Source organism: Esox lucius, chromosome 19 (assembly GCF_011004845.1).
Source record: "Esox lucius isolate fEsoLuc1 chromosome 19, fEsoLuc1.pri, whole genome shotgun sequence".
NCBI lineage: Eukaryota > Metazoa > Chordata > Actinopteri > Esociformes > Esocidae > Esox > Esox lucius.
In genome coordinates, this window is record NC_047587.1 from 31,757,879 (window position 1) to 31,780,316 (window position 22,438).

General features: G+C 41.7%; 2 protein-coding genes across 5 annotated transcripts in view; both read left to right on the forward strand.

The window, feature by feature from the left end:
• Positions 1 to 1,436: 1,436 nt before the first annotated feature.
• slc6a13 (solute carrier family 6 member 13) lies at positions 1,437 to 21,067 on the forward strand. Its single transcript, XM_010883954.3, has 15 exons — positions 1,437 to 1,642; positions 4,691 to 4,894; positions 5,666 to 5,800; positions 6,904 to 7,044; positions 7,771 to 7,855; positions 8,201 to 8,333; positions 12,862 to 12,996; positions 14,393 to 14,496; positions 14,812 to 14,936; positions 15,719 to 15,831; positions 16,000 to 16,137; positions 16,447 to 16,549; positions 17,063 to 17,163; positions 18,045 to 18,215; positions 18,634 to 21,067. Exons 2-15 carry the CDS (start codon positions 4,696 to 4,698, stop codon positions 18,796 to 18,798), a joined length of 1,848 nt encoding a protein of 615 aa, XP_010882256.1. The 5' UTR covers positions 1,437 to 1,642; positions 4,691 to 4,695; the 3' UTR covers positions 18,799 to 21,067.
• A 287-nt stretch (positions 21,068 to 21,354) lies between these two features.
• mon2 (MON2 homolog, regulator of endosome-to-Golgi trafficking) overlaps positions 21,355 to 22,438 on the forward strand; it is a 51,381-nt gene continuing 50,297 nt past the window's right edge. For 3 of the 4 annotated variants that reach the window (XM_010883951.4, XM_010883950.4, XM_010883953.4), the window contains exon 1: positions 21,356 to 21,851. In XM_010883951.4, coding sequence (XP_010882253.4) covers positions 21,744 to 21,851 — 108 coding nt within the window. In that variant the 5' untranslated portion in view covers positions 21,356 to 21,743. Of the gene's footprint in view, positions 21,852 to 22,438 lie in introns of all 4 variants that reach the window. The other variant, XM_010883949.4, reaches the window with a different exon arrangement.

Here is a 22,438-nt window from a genome sequence, read left to right on the forward strand (position 1 = left end):
TTGCTCTATTTCAAGTTACCCAGAAAGTCCATCAATTCCAAGCGCTATAGAAACGATGGAACGATGACCCAGATTGTTAATCGAATGTGAAAATGAAAAACAATGATGAAATTCTGTTAAGAGGAGCAGATTTTATATTCCCCCAACTACAAGATGTTGCATAGTTCTTCAAGAGTTTTGCACACGTGTGCTTCACATAGTATGTGTTCCATAAAAGGAATATGCAAATACATGCTGAAACACACCAATAGCATCTTTCAGTTGTGCATGCTTGGTTCCAGCTCTTTGCTTGTTTTTCCCACTTGGCTTCAACATCAGGCTGTGATGTGTCTTGGGTTGGTTTTAAACATCTTTGCCTATTATTTCTGCTGTAGAGTCTGTCATGCCAAGACTAATGAAACACTTTCCCATCCTTTTGGTAGGAAAATATGTTGTTGTGTCGGGTAGACATGATTTTATTGGCAACCATATTAGTTATGTTTGTTGCAGTCAGTCCTGTCTGCTGTACAGAGTTTGCCAATAACTTCACTCACTTTCTGCATACTGTAGGAACTACAACTTCAAGGTAAAATACCACGAGAAATCATCATCATTAGATGTAGTTAAAATATCAGTGAGAAATAAGCTGAAAATATATATAATTTCATGATTCCACAAAGGGTTATTTCCTGGAAATCCAGTCAAAGCCAGTCTGTATACCAAGACTCTTAAAGTAAGAACAATTAAGTCAAACAACTGTAGGTTGAGGGAATGCAAAGTACGACGTCCTTGACCAGAATAATAATACAATTTGGAGAAAAAACACAGGGGAAAAGGAGGGAAAAAGCACCCTCACCCCAAAATAACCTGCGAGGCACAAAAAGCATGTCAACCCCAGAAAAGGGCTCTGGATTGTTAAGACCCACGACCTTCAAACAAATGCCTTGAACTGGGCCACTCTAGCCCCCTGCTGTGGGAAAATGGTTTGAATGGGGTTCTGGCCTATGAAGAACGGATCCGGTTGGGAGAATAAAGACTATTTTCCGGGCCCTGAATCAGGGATGTGTATGGGAGCAGGGGCTTCACTAAGCAGGAGTGATGTTTTAATTACAATCACTCAATGTAGACGGCTTAGAAATCTCACTTGACTGGAAGGAATATGGGTTGGTGTGGGATTGGACTCATTGGGGTGTGTGTGTGTGTCCATGTGAGCTTGTGTGTATATGCAAATGTCTATGTTTAGATCTATAATGTGTATAAGTGGATCTAAAGCTGAACAACATATTGAACCCAGTCCCATCGACTCTTCATGCTGCAGACCAACAGAAAGACCCTGGGAGAATGTGTGAGTCCAACGTTATGTAATCGGCCCACCACACTGGGACGGCACAGACCTCTAGTGTGCTACATGGAGTGTGTGTGGAAGCGCGTATGTGTGTTCGTGAGCGAGTGTGGGGGTTTCTGAATGGGACTTGAAGGGGGGTGGGGGCTTGAGGAGAGTGCAGAGTAAAGTAGACGATCAACTCGTAGGCTGAGCTGAAGTTTGGAGTTCCAGAAATTCCCCGCCCCTCCATGTACGTTATATAGTGAAACTTGGACACCAACAGGCCAATATCTGGCTAACCATTAAAACCATAAGGTTGTCTTTAAATTACTACGAAAGGTGAGTACTGGGTAAAAGATCAAATGCAATTTTTTCCATGAATGTGTACTGCTGAAAGCATCATGTACAATTAGAGCGACATCCTTTCTGTTTTATTTTGGGTTGGCATTTGTGCTCAACTAGAAATGACAGTCAGTTGAATGTTTAAACTGGATGAATATTCATTGAGCATTGTGGGATTGTAGACGTTGGCTATGCTCCATGCTTGGTCTGTCTTTATGTAGTTATCACATTTGGTTTGTGGATGCTTTATTGAGACATTTGGTAATACATTTCTTGACACTATTCCGCATGTGAAATATTCAGCGGTCACTGATGTCTGGAATATTCTATCATGATTAATCGAGTTGAGCTTATCCAGGTCTTATGACATGCAAGTCATACTTCAAGACAGGTTGAGAGCTTGGTTGATGAGCACTTCAGATGAGCAGGTCGGGAAGCTTTATACAACATGATGTACCTAGCGAACAGGGATAGTTCTGAGGACATCCCGGGGACCATGACACAACTTTATTGCATTCCATGAACGTCCTAACTACTCACCTTTGTTTACCAAGTTTACTTATAGATGGTTTGTTATGGATTTGTTGTGGACCAGACCCTCGACTCCATTATGCAATTGAAAATGAATATGTAAGCTGTTGTATTATGTGGGTTATTGTTAATACAATTTGATTTATTCTACTATTGGTAGAACTACTAAACAGGAATACAATGAGAGCATCTACAACCGATACAGCAGTGTCAGCCACAGGGGAAGTTAATACGACATGTTGGTCACTCTTTGGTAGACATTTTAGTTTTTCTGAATGAGGGGTACACAAATAGATAACGTCCAGTGATTCTTAATTCTTCTTCAACAAATCAGATTTTTACTCTTTTAAATGGAGTCGTGGTAGAAACCTGCAAAAATCTGGGGAAAATCAGGTGGTTTACAGTTTCACTGCTGGTATTCACACACTGGATCCTAAACTCATCTTGGACCTTTAGCCTTGGTCAATACATTTTGACCACAATCAATATGGAGCAAGTGTTGACTTGACTTATCTTAAACCAACAAAATAATGGAGAATTTGAACAATTACATACAGTGACACACTCATACAGTATAAAGGCTGACTTCCTAATAGATCTATTGAATAATTGGATCGGAGAGCTACATAATATTTTTTATGTTGCAATAGTAATGAATCCACACTAAATCCACAGCCTGGTATGATTGAACAAACATGAACATACACCCAAACCAGAACCCACACACAAATCTGAACACAGCAGGGATAGAAACACACATAGTCAATCACCCTGAGGTTATACCGGAAAAACTGTGCAGCTGAGCGGTCACTCCTTCATGGCTCTGTTCTCTTTTCTGAAACACGTGTGTATTTGGATTCAGCTTTGCTGAGAAAGGCACCTCTCATTATACTGTGGTAGCCTCGTGTTAATAACGAAGATGGAAAAAAAGACTCGGGTTGAGGGTTTGGATAGTTTGTAAGCAGGAATTGTTCCTGCCTTTGGATACACAGATCATTTCAGATTTTGGTTCCCCTATTTGGTCTTTTCGATCAATCACAGACCGTTTCACATTAAAAGACAACTTTGGGCAAAATGTTTAGAGTCAAGTCAGTTGAGGAAACACAGCCATGGAGAACGGCCCTTCGACCAGCTGGCTGACTGACTCCAGGCTCTGTGCCTTGGCGTGCTCAGTCCTCCTGAGTCTCTACTTTTATTTCTCACAGTCTACATTCCCTCGGGCCACTCTATAAACATCGTTCTCCAAAGCAACTATTTCTGTGCTGTTTCCAACAATGTGGCGAGTATATATTCTCACCTAATAAAATATGAAGTGCGGCCTGCTCTCGTGAGTCTGGAGGGGTCTTGGTGAGGAGGATTTTGGCTGGTGGCTTGAGCTGCCCTTGGCCCACTGTGAGCCTGTGAAAAACGAAGGCAAAGTGTGATCAGCCTCCCTGGCAGTGTGGATCTCGGCTCTCCTTCCCAGCAACACAAAGAAGACCCCCGGCCAATAAGGGGCTCCGGTCCTTCACGATGCCAAGCCTTCGTTCCCACCGAGCACCTTCCGAAAACAAGAGGCTCTATTTTTACCGCTGGCAACCATTTGGCCCATGAAGAGAAGATGTTGGCTTTTCTCTCCCCTTCGCCCCCACCACCACCCCACCCTGCCCTCTGCTCTGCCAGCGAGAGGCCGAGTTGAGAGCACATTCCCAAGGCTTCTGGCCCAGCGGGGGTGCCGTCTTTCGTGTTTATACAGACCTAAACCAAACTCTCTCTCTCCGCCGGGAAAGCATGTGTTTTTAGACCTGGGAGATGATCCTGGTGTTTTGGGGTAAACTGGGGTAAGGGGGAACCATCCTCTCCTGCACACTGAACATGAATTTGTTTGGTGTGATTTGTCACAGGGTTCACTGGACTAGCAAGGTGAATGGAGAGGTGGGGGGGTGCAGAGCACGGTCGGCTGGAGTGAGTGATCCAAGGGGATGGAAATAGTGGGGAAAAGTGAGGGGGAGAGACAAAGAGAAAGACGGAAGAAGAAAGAGAGAGAGAGGCAGAGAGAGGAGAGGGCAGTGAGAGGGCTTGTTAATGAGACATGACAGCACCGATTATGGTCAGTGAGCTGTCTGTATTCAGCACAGAGAGAGACTCTTTCAGTGTTACTGGCCCTAAACACCGTCCTCCGTTTGTCCAGGTCATACAAACCACATAAGACCCATTTATCTCTGACTGCACCTACAGTGGATATAAAAAGTCTACACACCCCTAGGTTTTTGTGATGTAAAAGAATAAGACAAAGATAAATCATGTCAGAACTTTTTCCACTGTTAATGTGACCTATAATGTGAACAATTCAATTCTAAAACTAACTGAAATCTTCGAGGGGGAAAAATAAAAACCTCACAATAACCTGGTTGCACATGAGCTTGGCTTAACTTTCAGCGTTAGCTTCAAATAAGACTCCCTTCTTGTACCCATAAGTCACATTCAGTAGCCTTGGATAGAGTCTCATCCATCTGTAATGTACTGTCCCCACAGGCGACATGGAGTGTCTTCCCAAGACAGACCCCTCAAATGATCACAGTCGGCCCCTGGAGATCGTGCCTCATAGTGATGAGGAGAAGATGAAGGAGAGGGGTCAGTGGGGCAACAAGGTGGAGTTTGTCCTGTCTGTTGCCGGGGAGATCATAGGACTGGGCAATGTGTGGCGTTTCCCTTACCTGTGCTATAAGAATGGAGGAGGTGGGTGTTAAAGACAGGGTGATCCCTCTCAACTAGTTGGGTCATATTATTGGTTGCTAATGTAATCCTTCAGACAACATAGTCTTTCAGGCTTATTGATTCTGGACAAGACAGAACACATGTTAAATGGCACTTGAGCTTTTGCTTCTGTTCCACTTAGAAAGACCAGACTCATAAAACACATTGAAAATGTAGCCCAACAGTAAGCAATTCATCAGGATGAGAAAAGCCTACCGATCAAAACTAGTTTAGTTTCATTTTGTAAAATGTATTATATCCTTACCATTATCAATGCGCTGATTTAAACACATTTTTAAACAGACCAAATAATTTTGGGTATGAAAAGAGAATGCTTATCAATTAATATGTAACTGATCATTATTTTAAAATAATTTAATGTAACATATTGTGATTTTCTTCCACTAAGAATTCAATAGAAGTCACAAGGTCTTTGGATATTTTACCCGGCAAAAGGTATGTCGGATGCTGGCTTTGATATTGCCCAAATCAAAGTATTTTAAGGTCCCTTTGGACATTGAGATTATAAAGTCTAGTCTTAAAACACCTGTCTCGGTGGTGGCAAGGCAGCTTCCTTGTTGACTAGATATCCACCAAACAGGCTGAACATCACAACTCTTGACATTCCGTTTTTGACATAATGACTCATTTTGGTTTGCAGGGTAGTCTTGGTCACCTGACATCACATCACAGAGGAGTTCCAATGCATACGTGGACACCTTGTTCACTTTTCTTATCCCCTCATTCCAACAGGTGCTTTCTTCATCCCCTACCTCATCTTCCTGTTCACCTGTGGAATCCCTGTGTTCTTCCTGGAGACAGCTCTGGGACAGTTCACCAGTGAGGGAGGCATCACCTGTTGGAGGAAAATCAGTCCCCTGTTTGAAGGTGCTCCCTTTTTACATGTCTGTTGAACATAGAACAACGATCTGACAGGTGGTGATGAGACAGGGTCAACTACATCCATGCCTGCTCTCTGTAACAGTAAGACAGGGTCAACTACATCCATGCCTGCTCTCTGTAACAGTAAGACAGGGTCAACTACATCCATGCCTGCTCTCTGTAACAGTAAGACAGGGTCAACTACATCCATGCCTGCTGTCTGTAACAGTAAGACAGGGTCAACTACATCCATGCCTGCTCTCTGTAACAGTAAGACAGGGTCAACTACATCCATGCCTGCTCTCTGTAACAGTAAGACAGGGTCAACTACATCCATGCCTGCTCTCTGTAACAGTAAGACAGGGTCAACTACATCCATGCCTGCTCTCTGTAACAGTAAGACAGGGTCAACTACATCCATGCCTGCTCTCTGTAACAGTAAGACAGGGTCAACTACATCCATGCCTGCTCTCTGTAACAGTAAGACAGGGTCAACTACATCCATGCCTGCTGTCTGAAGAAATAAGATATGGTCAACTACATCCATGTCTGTAGAAATAAGACAGGGTCAACTACATCCATATCTGTAGAAATAAGACTGGGTCAACTACATCCATGCCTGCTCTCTGTAACAGTAAGACAGGGTCAACTACATCCATGCCTGCTCTCTGTAACAGTAAGACAGGGTCAACTACATCCATGCCTGCTGTCTGAAGAAATAAGATATGGTCAACTACATCCATGTCTGTAGAAATAAGACAGGGTCAACTACATCCATGTCTGTAGAAATAAGACAGGGTCAACTACATCCATGTCTGTAGAAATAAGACAGGGTCAACTACATCCATGTCTGTAGAAATAAGACAGGGTCAACTATATCCATACCTGCTACATGTCTGCATAACTGAATAAAATAAGCATGTGTTTGTAAATGTTCATCCAACCAATGTAGTGGAACGGGTTGATGTAATGGTTGGCATGCGACCAACACTAGCTGGCTTTCATAGCTGGCATTATCATAGCTGACCACTGACAGGCATTATCATAGCTGACCACTGACAGGCATTATCATAGCTGTCTACAATGTTCCGCTTTGTCCCTTGCCACAGGAGTTGGCTACGCCACACAAGTCATCGTGGCTCTATTGAACTTCTATTACATCATTGTCCTGGCCTGGGCCATCTTCTACCTGTCCTTTTCCTTCACCTGGGACCTGCCCTGGGCCTCCTGCAACAACACATGGAACACAGGTCTGACCTCTGACATATGCTCATTTGGCTATTCCCAATCCAATATGTTTAAAATTCTGTTTCAAGGGCAGAAGGAATGTGATTTGTTCAAAGCTCACCTGTTGCTTATTCTAACTTTATCCAACTCCCACACGTGAACCTAGAAGCATTACCTCAACTTAACCAATCAGATTTCTTATCTGAACATTCACATTGTTTCTGACCTACAGGCAGAGGTGTATCCAGAAAACGCAATTGAATAAGCAAAGCTGTAGTCTGCCATCATTTACAGACAGAGGCTGTGGCCAAATATTAACAACCAGTGGCGTCGCTAGGCCTGGGCGTCCGGGGCTATAGCCCCGGGTCTTTTATGAATAGCCCCAGATCTCAAATTGACCAAAAATAATAATAATGAAAAAATAGCCCCTGATCTATTCATCTATAATTCCGTTTGCAAATTGTGACAATGTAGACGTGTAGCATGTACATCAACATTTTCCTCATGTACATTCAAAACCCTGTACTTTCTGTCCCGGGCGGGGTGGAGGGGGGGGCTAAGCCCCGAATATATTGTGATCCTAGCGACGCCTCTGTCCACAACTAAGCTACTTTGTCCAATGTAGCCTTTTGTATCGGTACAATAACACTAGGTTCCCTAGAGAAACCTTAGAGCCTGTGTCCTCATACAGCTCACCTCACTGAATGTGAACGGGATGTGCGAACTTAACGTGCATCTCTGTTCTCAAGAATCCTGTATGGAGTTCCAAAGGAGGAACGACTCTTTCAATCAGCCACGTCTGAACGCCACGTCTCCTGTCATTGAGTTCTGGGAGTAAGTCCTAAGTGCTTTGAGTCTTATGTTTCTCCATCTTCTTAAAGAGCCTGGGTGGCCTGCTGTTTATTTCCCCAGCCAACTGGCCGTTGTCATGCCAACTGTCGTAGCCCTACTGAATACAAAAACAGTCTGGCTTGAGGGCTGAATGGAAGGGCTATGATGTCCTGACAAATATTATACACAATATGACTCTCTAATGGTCTCTAAAGGTTTAACAGGCATCATCACATGACATGCCAGTTTACATAACTTGGTCTGTGTTATTTATCTAAAATATTAGAGCTTAAAAATCAAGTGTGATATTCATCTCATATTTGTCTTTGTGTGTGTGTGTGTGTGTAGGCGGAGGGTTCTGCGTATCTCCTCTGGCATAGATCACATAGGTTCTCTCAACTGGGATCTGGTACTGTGTCTTGCCATAGCCTGGGTCATGGTCTACTTCTGTATCTGGAAGGGAGTCAAATCAACTGGCAAGGTAAAGAACTCTGTTCTGCTCAACATTCCCTCTCTGAGCCTTAACCTCTATGGTCCCTATAGATATATTTTCTAGTCAAAAAATTCCCATAACGTGTCACACATCACATACATTCTGAAACCTTGATAGGGATCACACAATAAAACACATACTTATTTTCATTGTCCGTGGGGAGGCTGGTTGCTTAGTGTTTATAATATTTTGCCAATAACCAGTATGTTGCTTGATTGAATTCACATTCGGCCAAGGTAGATGATCTGTCTGTCGTCTGGTACAGTGGTTAACCAAAATTACTCCCAGACCGTTGCTGTAACAAGGTTGTGTTCTATGTCAATTTACCTGGTTAAAGGTTAAAAACTGCTATAAATGAGTAAATCTGCAGCTGAAGTAATAATGCAGTAGCATTCTCCCGGTAACTATTGATTCATATATATTTGGATAACAAACATTGTACAAAAACAAATTTATATTTTGTAAACCAAGCTCATTAACAATTCATACAATAATTTTTCAACCTATAGACCCTTTTTGTGTTAGTAAATGACGTCACGCGTAAGCGGAGCCGGCCAAGAAGAACGAATGGCACTGAGTGACCGACCCAACCATTGTAAATTGGAGTGTGATTAGAGACCCTAACCCATAACTGACATTTGATTCAAAACTTATTATAACTGATATGGCTGATATAAAACATTTGATTCAGCCATGGCCGTCGTGAAATTCCTACACTGCTAACTACGTTATAGTAAGCCTAAAATAAAACGGTTTACATTTCGACTACTTCTGGTGGATTTTCGAAGTACATGCATGATTTTTGGGGTAATATTGGCTAGATAAAAATCCCTAGTGCAATAAAAGAGTAGGGGTTCCACGGTTCTCTCGTCTTTTCACTTGACGACAAAGTCAGTCATGATCACCTATATTGATAGTTATTGCATAAATGTTATTCACAAATGAAAGAAAAACAAAAATGCACCATGACATACAGTACAGGCCAAAGGTTTGGACACACCTCATTCAATGGGTTTTCTTTATTTTCATGACTATTTACATTGTAGATTCTCACTGAAGGCATCAAAACTATTTTTTGGGACCATCAGTTGTGTTGGGCAGAAGTCAGGTTGATACACAGCCGACAGCCCTATTGGACAACTGTTAGAATTCATATTATGGCAAGAATCAATCAGCTAAGTAAAGAGAAACGAGTGGCCATCATTACTTTAACAAATGAAGGTCAGTCAGTCCGGAAAATTGCGAAAACTTTGAATGTGTCCCCAAGTGCAGTCGCAAAAACAATCAAGAGCTACAACGAAACTGGCTCACATGAGGACCGCCCCAGGAAAGGAAGACCAAGAGTCACCTCTGCTGCTGAGGATAAGTTCATCCGAGTCACCAACCTCAGAAATTGCAGGTTAACAGCAGCTCAGATTAGAGACCAGCTGAATGCCACACAGAGTTCTAGCAGCAAACACATCTCTAGAACAACTGTTAAGAGGAGACTGCGCGAATCTGGTCTTCATGTTCAAGTAGCTGCTAAGGAGAGGCAACAAGCAGAAGAGATTTGTTTGGGCCAAGAAACACAAGAAATGGACATTAGACCAGATGATGAGTCCAAATTTGAGATCTTTGGTTCCAACCGCCGTGTCTTGGTGCGATGCAGAAAAGGTGAACAGATGGATTCTACATGCCTGGTTCCCACCGTGAAGCATGGAGGAGGAGGTGTGATGGTGTGGGGGTGCTATTTTTCAACAGGACAGTGACCCCAAACACACCTCCCGGCTGTGTAAGGGCTATTTGACCAAGAAGGAGAGTGATGGAGTGCTGCACCAGATCACCTGGCCTCCACAGTCACCGGACCTGAACCCAATTGAGATGGTTTGGGGTGAGCTGGACCGCAGAGTGAAGGCCAAAGGGCCAACAAGTGCTAAGCATCTCTGGGAACTCCTTCAAGACTGTTGGAAAACCATTTCAGGTGACTACCTCTTGAAGCTCATCAAGAGAATGCCAAGAGTGTGCAAAGCAGAAATCAGAGCAAAGGTTGGCTACTTTGAAGAAACTAGAATATAAGATATGTTTTCAGTTATTTCACACTTTTTTGTTAAGTACATAATTCCGCATGTGTTCATTCATAGTTTTGATGCCTTCAGTGAGAATCTACAATGTAAATAGTCATGAAAATAAAGGAAACGCATTGAATGAGAAGGTGTGTCCAAACTTTTGGCTTGTACTGTAGCTTTGGCTGTGTTAAGTTCATATTCAGTCTCGCTAGATATTTCTCAAATCTTATGACTATTCCAAGTAGTAAGTTAGGTACTAGTCTATTACTGGTTAATAAGCTGTTAAAATAGCCAATGGCAAAAGCCATACATTTCATAGATGCTATTTTTGGTGGAGGTAAACTTAATAAGAAACTTTAGTCAGTTTAACGAAAAGCTTAATGGCGTGTAGCAAGATATTGAAACTTGGCGTGATGTTAATGTGTGACAAAAGGATGTAATGTCGAGATGCTATGCCGACAGGGGGCAAATGTGTATCACCCCGGTGTAGTGCTATAAGATACAACCACTCATTTAAGGCACCTGGGTTCAAATCCAGTGAGGGAAACAATGTTTAATACTTTTAATTTGCGGGCCAGCTGAACAAAGCTTGCCTGGTTCCTTTTCTGGTTTCCTTTAGTCCAAGGATCTTGCCCATTTCTGTACACTTGTCCCTGCAGTTTTCTGCCACTTCAGTGACATAACTGTGATGGCCACTCCAAATGGGTCTATACATCTATACAACTATATATTGCCCCTTTAAAGTAAATGGTGCCTTACGTAAAAATAAAATAAAAACATACTGCAGTTCAGTTATCAGACAGCCTTGAAACAATGATTATTACCAGTTGCTCATGATCAGGTAACTTTACATTTTCTAGGGGCTCAGTCAATCCTGCGTTGCAGTATTTTAGTAATAGTACTTTTCACATTATCAAATTCACTCACAAAAAGATGATCAGAAACACAGGTGAGGGCAATGACAAGAAACAGGTGTCCGTGCTCCAATTGAGGGAGTGTTGAATCCCACTCGCAGAGCAGCTTGCCATACCAGGACGTGACAAATGGGATAGCTACAGTTTAGACAGCACCCTAACCCAGGCTGGTTTAGCCCAGCAAAGAGCTGGTTCCAGAAACAGAACCCCAGGGTCAAGTCCATGTAAGTATGTGATGCACTGGAAACAGGGCATGTAACCTCCTTGGAACCTCAGATGGACCTTTGGAGTAACAAGCAAGCAGGTTTATTTATACAGCACAATTCATACATAGAAGCAATTCAATGTGGTTTTAAAGAAAAAATATATATAACAATACAATAGCATAAAAACAAATACATGAAAACATCCAAACAACATCATAACTGCAGAGGCAGTTGTGAATTCCCACTACAGCCCACAGCTGTAGAATCCACTATGATTGAGTCAGGCAGCTCTTCTCCGAGAGACAAGGACTAAAGTGTTCCCTGAAACCAGGCCACATTACTTTGCTACCATCCAGGTAGGACAAAACCCTGAGCCCCTGCAACTTATTGGTTACAACGCCCAAATGTAGGTAATCCCATTTAGTAACCACACGTCACCAATACCAACGCCCAGGGATACAATGCATATGCACGTCACCAATACCAACGCCCAGGGACACAATGCATATGCACGTCACCAATACCAACGCCCAGGGACACAATGCATATGCACGTCACCAATACCAACGCCCAGGGACCCAATGCATATGCACGTCACCAATACCAACGCCCAGGGATACGTGCGTGATGATTGAACCCGCTGTGCGAGCGGTGAGAATGCCTAACCCTATATAGGTCATAAAGAAGTGAGTCAGAAGTCTTTACTCACAGGTAAAGACTTTACAGAACTAGAAGTGTGTGGGCACGCGATGAATGTTGTAAATATAGACTGCAACGCTCATTGCAATGGTGGATTTGAGTGAATTCCACCCCTAAGATTCGAACGTCTCTGCAGCCATCATCCTCTGAGGGAACGCCTCCTTTGAAATCAATGAGAGCTGCTATACTGCCTGAATTGTGTCATGTACAATGGCACCGGTCCAAGATTAAGAATCAATAAGGTTCAGTTGGCAATGGATGATGCACATATTCAATCTTTGGAATTTAAATAATTACAGAAATATCTCGGTTGGTTGACGGTGTAGCCGGTAGAAAGTCACATTACCATAAAGCTGGCAACACAAAGGAACCATTATTTCAAAGTTGTTTAACACCTTTGTTCCAAGTATTGGTCCTTTAGAAGCCCAGCAGATAATGTGATATCTCATGTGACTGGAGACTATTCATTGAATATGTTGCTATATTTCCAGGTTAACTCATTGGGTTGTAGAGTGCTGTGATATGTGTTGCTATGAACTTTAGCAACACGTATGAACTATAGCAACATGACTGTGGATTAGCAACATGAACAGGAAATAAATACACTGCAAATATATATAACAGTATAACTCTAAGCCATCCCACCTTTCAGGTGGTGTATTTCACAGCGACCTTCCCCTACATCATGCTGTCTATCCTGCTGATAAGAGGTGTCACCCTTCCTGGAGCTTTCATAGGAATCCAGTTTTACCTCTACCCAGATCTGGGACGCCTGTCTGACCCACAGGTACACAAACACACACATGATTGTTTTTCTATCCTTGTGGGGATCTGGGGTCCAACCCTAACCCAGAAATCCATGTTCATTTACCCTTAGCCCTAAACATAACATTTGCCCTGACTTTATTAACCTAACACTAACCTTAACCTCAGTGACATTAACCTATGTCTAAACTTAACCAAGCATAATGCTTAGTCCTAACCCTAAACCTAACCGGTAATGACTATACCTAAAAGTTACCCTAACTCTAACACTATGCCCAATTATACATTTCCCCATTATCCAATCCCTGAACTGAAAGTCACAGTTTACCTGACAAAATAAATTTGGGGACAGATCTTTCAAGCTTTACTGTGTATTTGTAGACACATATTGTAGATAGACACACACATTGTTTTGGCCAGAGCCCTATTGGCCTAGACAGAAGTATTCCTGGCTACCAGTGAGCTAACTGAAACGTTGCTTCAACGCGATTTAGCCAAACAGGGAGAACAAAAGGGAACCCTCATTGAAATTGGAACTACGACTTGCTGGTTGTTCACAGAGTCTGTGGTGGAAAAGTACCACACTTGGCGCTGGGAACCATGGACAACCAGCATGCCAGTTTGACATTGTCAGGTGAAGGTGGGTTAGGACTGAAATGGGAACAGGGGATCTGTAGATATGCATTGCGGCAATGGTGGCTTCTCACAGTAGGAGGGTGAGGATTTACCACAGAGTAAGGATTGTGTAGGTCATATGAATTCCCAATTTTCTGTTGTATGTCTTATAGTGATGTGATTAATACAACTGTGAGTGAGGGGTGCTCCCTAGCTGCTCTGCATTGCGACCCAGGTTCTTACCATGGTCGCAGGACATTGACCTTGTCTGTGAGTCCCAAAAAGGGTGGCACAAATTGGCTCAGCACCACTCGGGTTGGTGGGATAGAAGGTCGGACAGCAGACAACTTGATACATCATGCTCCAGCAACTCCTTGTCGTCGGTCGGGCGTATTCAAGCTAATTGTGGTTGTTAGCCAGACGAACGCTCTCCTCTGAGCACTTTGGTTCTGACTTACATCCTGTTTGTGCGAGCATTGTGATAGGTAACAGCTTGGCAAGATGTACTTCGACAACCCCGAGGCCTTGTTAGTGGGGGCCCTGTCTCTGTGAAGGGGCAAGACCATAATTGTGGAGCAGTCACTGCCAAATTCTGAGAAAAAGGGGTAAACATTTATTTACCCAACTTGTCTCTTCTCCCACATTTTGTGATGTCCAATTTGCAATTGTGCAACAACTCCACAGCAGGTTGTGCAGAGTCAAAGTTCAAGTCCTCCGATACACAGCTTGCCAAGCCTGGAGCAATGCCATGGTTTCTCCCATTAAAATGAAAAGGCATTGGTACAGTTTCTCCTTTTTTCAAGGTATGGATGGATGCAGGGACTCAGATCTTCTTCTCTTATGCCATCTGTCTGGGGTGTTTGACTGCTCTGGGAAGCTACAATAAGTACAACAACAACTGCTACAGGTCAGACCTCACCACAGAAGTGAAAGACAATACCTACAACTCTTACTTGAACAATTGGCATCCAACCGTAAGAAGATTTCTGTGTCGTAACACTGAGATTGATACAGGATTTTTTGGTTTTACACCCTAATAATTTAACCTAGTTAACCCAATAAAAATAAATCAGAACCATTTGTTCTTTATCTTTATACATAAACATATACAGCCCATTTCAAAATATGGCTTTTCAAGTGGTTATGATTTATTGTGACATTCAGTATATCTGTTATGGGTGGTCACTCTGCATGCCTGACCAGTGTCTCTCTGGGGTTACAGAGATTGTTTAGCATTATGCTTCCTGAACAGCGGGACCAGCTTCGTGGCAGGGTTTGCCATCTTCTCCATTCTGGGCTTCATGTCCTATGAGCAGAACGTACCCATTTCAGAAGTGGCAGAATCTGGTTGGTAGTCCTCACACAGACTGTTCATCTGGACATCCATGATTTTTATTTACATCATAAGTGCTTTTTATAGATATCCAACCTAAAACCCCAAATAGTTCAAAAAAGGTCATAAAAGTTAGTCAAATTGTTCATCAGCATATTCAAACACCTATATTCCTCATAAAAGAGCATGCAGAATAATAACAGTGGGTATACTAAGGAAGTGCAAAATAATAAAATTTCAGCTTTTCCTTGGTGTTAAGAGGATGCAAACAGTAGCAATGCAAACAGGTGGGCTGTGGCCAACCACAACAAAATAGTATTTTGGCAGAATATAGATCAGAGTATAGACCAGGTTGATTTTGGAAAGGGACAGCTAGGAATCATCAGGCCAGGTAGTCCTGAGGTGTGGCCCTAGGGCTCAGGTCCAACAGGAGACCTTAGAAAACAAGATTAATTACAATAGACAGGAAAACCTTACCTTAATTATCTGACGCCATGGGAATATCTACACTTCTTGTATGTACTTTTGCTGTCAAACTTAAACAGTTAATGTTGAACATCAATATTATTGTCAGTTTTTTTAACCTCATCTCGTAGATTGTTAAACTGTTGTGATATCTGCATTCTGTAACGTAAGTCAACTTTCATGGTATAATTCTCTGAGTGATGACCTGGTACTTTCAGGATGTTACAATGTGGATCCAAAGTCATGCTTCTAGCATGGTTATGTCTGTTATGACATGATAGGACTGTTCTATGACCTGATCTATAACATGTCATAACCCTCTTTGTCCCAGGTCCTGGTCTGGCCTTTATAGCGTACCCCCGTGCAGTGTCCATGATGCCTTTCTCTCCTCTCTGGGCTGTATTTTTCTTCATCATGATCGTCTTTCTGGGACTGGACAGCCAGGTGAGGTGAAAACAGCTCTGTCTCTCTCTCTCTTCCCCCTTCTCTCCTTCTGCCTCACCCTTTCTATGTTTTGCAAACACGCACAAACACACACACACATGCACACACACTGCCCCAAGAATGTCCCGTATTTCATCAGCGTGCCACGTGTCCTCTCCCCTGCTGTAGTTCGTGTGTGTAGAGAGTCTGGTGACAGCCATGGTGGACATGTACCCTAAAACATTCCGTCGCAAGAACCGCAGAGAGCTCTTCATCCTGGCAGTGGCAGCCTTCTCCTTCCTCATGGGTCTGATCATGCTGACAGAGGTAGGCCACATTCCACATTTTTCTTGGTCCAGGAAGGCTGAAAATAATGTCCAATTCACATGTACAAATAGGTAAAAACAGCATAGGACAATAAGATCGGTATTGCGCAGCTCATTTTGTGAAACTTTCAGTCTTTGTATGAAGTAAAATCAGATGATAGAGAGGTTAAAGGTAATGCAAAGAATGGATGTTCGCCAGAAATAGCTCTACTGTATGTGTTCCAGCATCTCCATATTCATTTACATGTGGCCTTGGATGTTTGTGGGATTACGAAACAGAGCTGCCATAACGTATCACATCTCTCTCCAGGGAGGCATGTACGTTTTCCAGCTCTTTGACTACTATGCTGCCAGCGGGATGTGTCTGCTCTTTGTGGCTGTCTTCGAGAGTGTTTGCATTGCTTGGATTTATGGTAATTGTTCAGCCAAGTTATGTGGAAATGAGTGGAGTCTGACATTAGCATGGGGGTATTTTAATTGACAATGTAAGCACTACTCATCCATCTTCTGCCCTCCAGCATTGGTCTGCTCCCCACAGAAATTACATTTTTCTGGTTCCAATACAAGTAACTGAATGTAATGTTTTTTTTCAATGTTTTGAACACTTTTTGACGAGACTGTCCATGTAGCTCCCTTGGTAAGACCATAGTAACGCCAGGGTGGTGGGTTCAATTACCACTGGAGGCCATAATGGAAATGTATGAACTTACTACTGTACATTGCTCTAGATGAAAGGTGTCGACTAAATTACTTATATGTAATGTAGGTAATAGTTACTACTTTGAGCTACTTCTTCGACTAGTTATGTGTTGCAAATGAGTATTGCTTCTTAATATATATTGTCCCATTATCATGTTAACATAAATTTCCTGTGTTTTATCATAAAGATTCGATCTGATTCTTCTCTTTCTATGCTTTTCCTTTAGGTGCTGATCGTTTCTATGACAACATTGAGGACATGATTGGCTACCGTCCTGGCCCTATTATCAAATACTGCTGGATGTTCTTCACTCCTGCTACCTGCTTAGTGAGTCTCTTTTCCACAGAAAAACAGAGACATCTAGTGGCCTCAAGCCTGTTATACCATGAGCTCCATATATTTTAGGGCAACGTGATTGTGTTTAAGTTTGAACACAAGGTCCAAGCGAGATATGGCATCTGCATTTAACTCAACCCCTACGAATTGGTTAGGTGCGCTAACAGACGCCATAAGACTAAGAGGATCAAAATATATAGCGATCGACGATAGTGATGCTTTCATTTCACCTGTGACTTAACCGAGTAGTCCATTGCCTAAGAAGCGCCCTCTGGTGGTTATATTTAAAAAACATTAGGCGTTGCACATTTAGTAGTAATGGTTAAAAATAGAAAACGATGTTAATGAAAATCTGTCCGTTTTTCTATCATTGAGAAAGAAAGAAATATATATCAGCCTAGTACTTGGAAATCAGTTGCTAACTATAAAGAAATATCCTTTGAAGGATATTTAAGTCCTTTGTAATCGGTACGTTTCCACAATCAGGACGTAAGCTAGCTTGAGAAATGTGATAGGGTGAAAATGCTCACGTTAGCTAGGTTTCCATGAACCTTGCGAAAAAAATATATATTTGAAAATGTGTAAATGTGACAATTGCCTGCCACAGTTGGTTTCCACAGACCAGTCATTTGTAACTGGACGTGCAGTGTCATCTCACGCAAAAAACACCAAATGTACAAAAAAGTTTTTCGATTACCCAAAAAATTATATCCTGATCATTCTCATTATTGCCATGGCAACATCATGTGTTCATTAACTCTTTAATTAATTAATGGAAAATGCTTTACAATTTGATGTGTAATAATCCAGTGTACTTCAAAGAGGTCATCACATTGAACAACCTAACTGATTGCCTTTATCTTTATCTACAGGGTACATTTGCTTTCTCTTTGATCAAGTACACCCCCTTAAAGTACAACAATGAGTATGTGTACCCCTGGTGGGGATATGGTCTGGGCTGGCTCCTGGCCCTGTCCTCCATGCTCTGTGTTCCACTCTGGGTGGTCATCAAAATGTGTTCTGAGGAAGGCACTCTGAAAGAAGTAAGTAATCCCCCCATACACACATTTGTTTTTCATTCCTTGTGGGGACCTTAGACCTAACCCTGACCCAGAAATCAATGTTTCCTATTTCCTAGACCTAACCCTTAACCTGACTATAACCATATCCTTACCCTAAACCTAACCTAGAATACCTAGCTTTATGCTCAAACATACCTGCCATTACGCCTTATTTCCCTAAACCTAACCCCTCAGTCAGTGATTTCATTTTCTCTAGTGTGAACTGTACAAAAAATAGGTTTTTCGAAGTACATATAAATGTGAATCACACACACACCAATACAGACCCACATAACACACTATTTTCACACTTTACCCTAGATTCTGGTTGATATTGTCATAAATCTCTCATGATGGATGATATACCAATCTTGTTTTGTTTTTCTCCTCTGTTCTGTAGCGCTTTACAATCCTGACCACACCATCCACTGACCTACCTAAAACCAAGAAGGAACAGGAGAAGCTGTTGGCCATCTTTGCGGCTGATGGGGACAGTCTCCGTCAGAGACACCATCCCACCAAGGAAGGCTACTTCCCTGTCAATGAGAAGGAGTCCAACTGCTAAAGCTGGGAACATGGATCCAAGACTTCTGAGGTCCCATGTCCATGCCCTCAACATGGCCTCGGTCCTGTCCCAAACCTCTCGTCAAAGATACCTCATAACTGCACAACTGCGGCCGAATGAGCCCAGATGCAGAGACACTGGTGCTGCTGTCGCTTAGCTCTCCTTTCTCTTTCAGAGAGAATATGGCGTACTGCTTCAGGTCCTGTTGTAAACCATATACGTACTTATGTTTACACACAATGCTTCTTGCTCCTTGCAATCTACACTTCCATTCGTGGGAGAGTCGGCCTCCACCTTTGCCTCACTTTTGCCTTATCGAGCAAGAACTCTAGCCGGGTTATACTGATTCCTTTCACCAATGGCTAAAGTTAAGAAGACATTGAAATGGTGGGATTCAGTGATTTGTTACATGTCCACGGTGGTTGAGACTTGAGAATGTCTAATGATTTCAACTGCTTTCTAAGGAAGCATTTTTTTTATTGTTTCATGGACATCTCTGACGTTATGCTTGGCATGTGTACACACGTTGCTGTGTTGGGGCATTATGTTGAACTTGCTGCAGTCTTATGAGTATAATGCTGGGCTGGAGTTTGACTTGGGCTGGAGCTCACCGGAATTCGAGAACCACCAACTCATATTTTCTACTGCTTGAGCTCCTGTTCTTTTTATAGAATATTAACTCAAAGGTTTTGTGGCGACCTTGCACATAAATCCTCTTAACAGGACCAGCACACAAAATGAGTAATGGCACCTACGTCAAGCACTGGTTGAATGTAATCATTCTAAACATATATCCGCATGACAACTAAAAGCCTCATGGCTTTGTTGATACCAGCTTCAAAGCTGTACAGAATATAATGACCATTTACATTTCCCTTTAGAATGCTACTTTATGGGATGCCAAATTCAAATACTGGCATTTTACTGAAAACCCATATAGTTTGTTATACATATTTATGTCACTAAACTTGCATCAAAAAGAAATAATGTTTTTCTGTCTCTGGTAATGACCTGTAAGAGACTGAATAGGCTTTGCTAGCCTGAAGATGTTGCTGTGAGTCTAGGATGGAGTCCAACTTTGTGTATTGCTTTAGATTGAAAAGCATACATGGACAAAGTGTAATCATTGTGTATTAGCATTATAATCCTAGTATTATATTATATGATAATATGTTCAAGTATTTTAAAATGCTCTCCTCCTTGGCTTGATTTTTAAAACTGTATATAATCATACAGTATATATTTCTAAACTGTATACCAAGTCCAAAAGATGATACAATATTTGATAAACATAGTTTAAAACTAGTGAAAGTATGGATTGTATTCAAAATACTTTGTTGTACGTAATTATGCATCGGAAATCATTGTACAGTACACTATAGTTTTTGAGAATAGTACACAGCTTTAGGGAAATAAACATGAGAAATCAGAGAGAAAAACTTGGGAATTATGAACTTGAGTTTCATTCCTTTTTCATTGTAATGAATACATCAAATGAAATCTATCAGATGTATTTTATTTTCTTGTAGTGTTGTCTGTTTTTTAATTTGTTATACTGTATCAAGATATGTGCCATAGCACACAATAACAACTTAGAAAAGCATAAGTCCTTAAACTTTCTGTGTTTCTCAATATTGCAGTCTTGTTAAGTGTAATGCTGAACTATCACGTCTTATTACAACTGACATTGTAAGATCAAAATGTGTAGCCTGTGTTTTAAAACAAATGTAATGTAATTTTTCCATAGATGTATAGAGGAGTCAAATCAGATTATACACGTTTTTGCCTGGATTTTATTAAGAGCAAAGTAGTTAAGGAGTTGGGCTTCATACACATGTTCATCGCTTTTATAACCTGGTTGGAGACTCCAACCCCAATCATCAGGAGGGATAGGCCAATAAACTTTACAAAAGAAGAAAATGGTGTACTTCAAATTGGCCTCATGGTGTTTCCAGCGACGGTTAAGAAGGGACAATTGTGAATTTGATAATGAGACACAATTTTTTTTAGACAAGGCTCTACTGAGATGGACAGAATTATCATCTGTGGATCTGTTCAAATGTAATTTCTGTTCCAACATAGGTAGCACTATTAATTGAAGCCATTGCAAGTTGTCGATGTCTGTACAATTCAGTGGCTCATCTCTTGGTGACCATGTTGGACTTGTGATTACATAGCCAACGTGTGACCCAACCTGAGAGGTAGCTATCCTATACATTAACCTGATTGAAAAAGACGAATGAATGAGTTGGGAGATAAGCTAAAATATCAATAAATGTAAGCATTAACCAGAATGACACAGACCGTATGAGGGTATATTCTTTGTAAGTAAACCAACTACAACACAAATAGGAAAGCCTTCGCTCTATTTCGTAAAACAATATTTACAGCATATTTCGTATGTTTGCGTTTCTATTTGAGCGTTTACGTACGGATATTACAGCTACATCACCGAAGTTGGTTGCGTTGCTCCAATCAGCTCCACTAGGGGACGATATTATCTTTTGACTGGAAGCCGGTCATGTTTACGGAAGTTCAAGTGACGTGTCAATGTCTACCAAAGCATTGTGGGATCTAAACGGTGCTTGCAATTTCAATGGTGACTGCTGGAACCGTGAACTCTGACTGAAACGATGAAATATTGAGCATATAGATGGCACTAATCTTTAGAATTGCGTTAATGATGATAATATATGACACTAAAGTCTAAGCTTTTTGTTGCGGACAAGCTTATGCTAGTGTCATCGCTTCGATTCTGTGCTGTACGGATAGGGCAAAGCAGAAAACTGGAATAGTGTCAATGGACGCTTGTGCGGAGGTCCACATCGTTTTTCTTTTTTTTCCAAAGGTGCTGAATAAGTAGGCCGGGGATCAGAATCCTAGAATTGCATTTGCATTCTTTATTATTTCAATCTTAGATATTTGGTTCGAATACACAATCCAAGATGTCGACCAGTAGCCCCGAAGCGGTGAAGAAATTACTCGAGAACATGCAGACGGATCTTCGGTCCCTGTCTATGGAATGTAAGAAGAAATTCCCCCCAGTGAAAGAGGTATACTCTAATGTGTTCTGTCTGTACCTAGATAGTTAAATTAGATAGTATGGATATGTGTAGTTAAGGTTAGCTAACCGATTGATCTTAAGCGTTCACTCACTCTTCATTAATTTCTTTAGTTTGTGTTATAAGGTGTTATGTCATGATTTGCCACCTCATCACTGATACATTTCGATGTAAATGCTGATGTTGTCATGTTGCATCGGATGATGCGACGGCACGCGAGTCGCGATAAAACGTAATTAGTGTGCCCATAATTTCCAATTGTGACGGCAGTGTGAGAGCTGTGGCATGGTGTATGTGTGCGGTAGTTTAGTTATATTGACATTGGTCAGATACGTACTTTACATACAATGATGGCACAATTAACATTTCAGCTTCAGTCCAAATGGAAATACTTTGTGCTGCGATCATTAGTCAGATATCACAAACGTCGTGACTGATAACCGTGCTTCTTCCGGGTGGTATTCTTCATTTGGCAAAAAGAAAATAATATATGTCTTTGGGAAAGTACTTGTTTCAAATGCATTTGCTTTTATACTGAATATCTATCTAGTAATTTCCTTTTTGTAAACTCACATAAC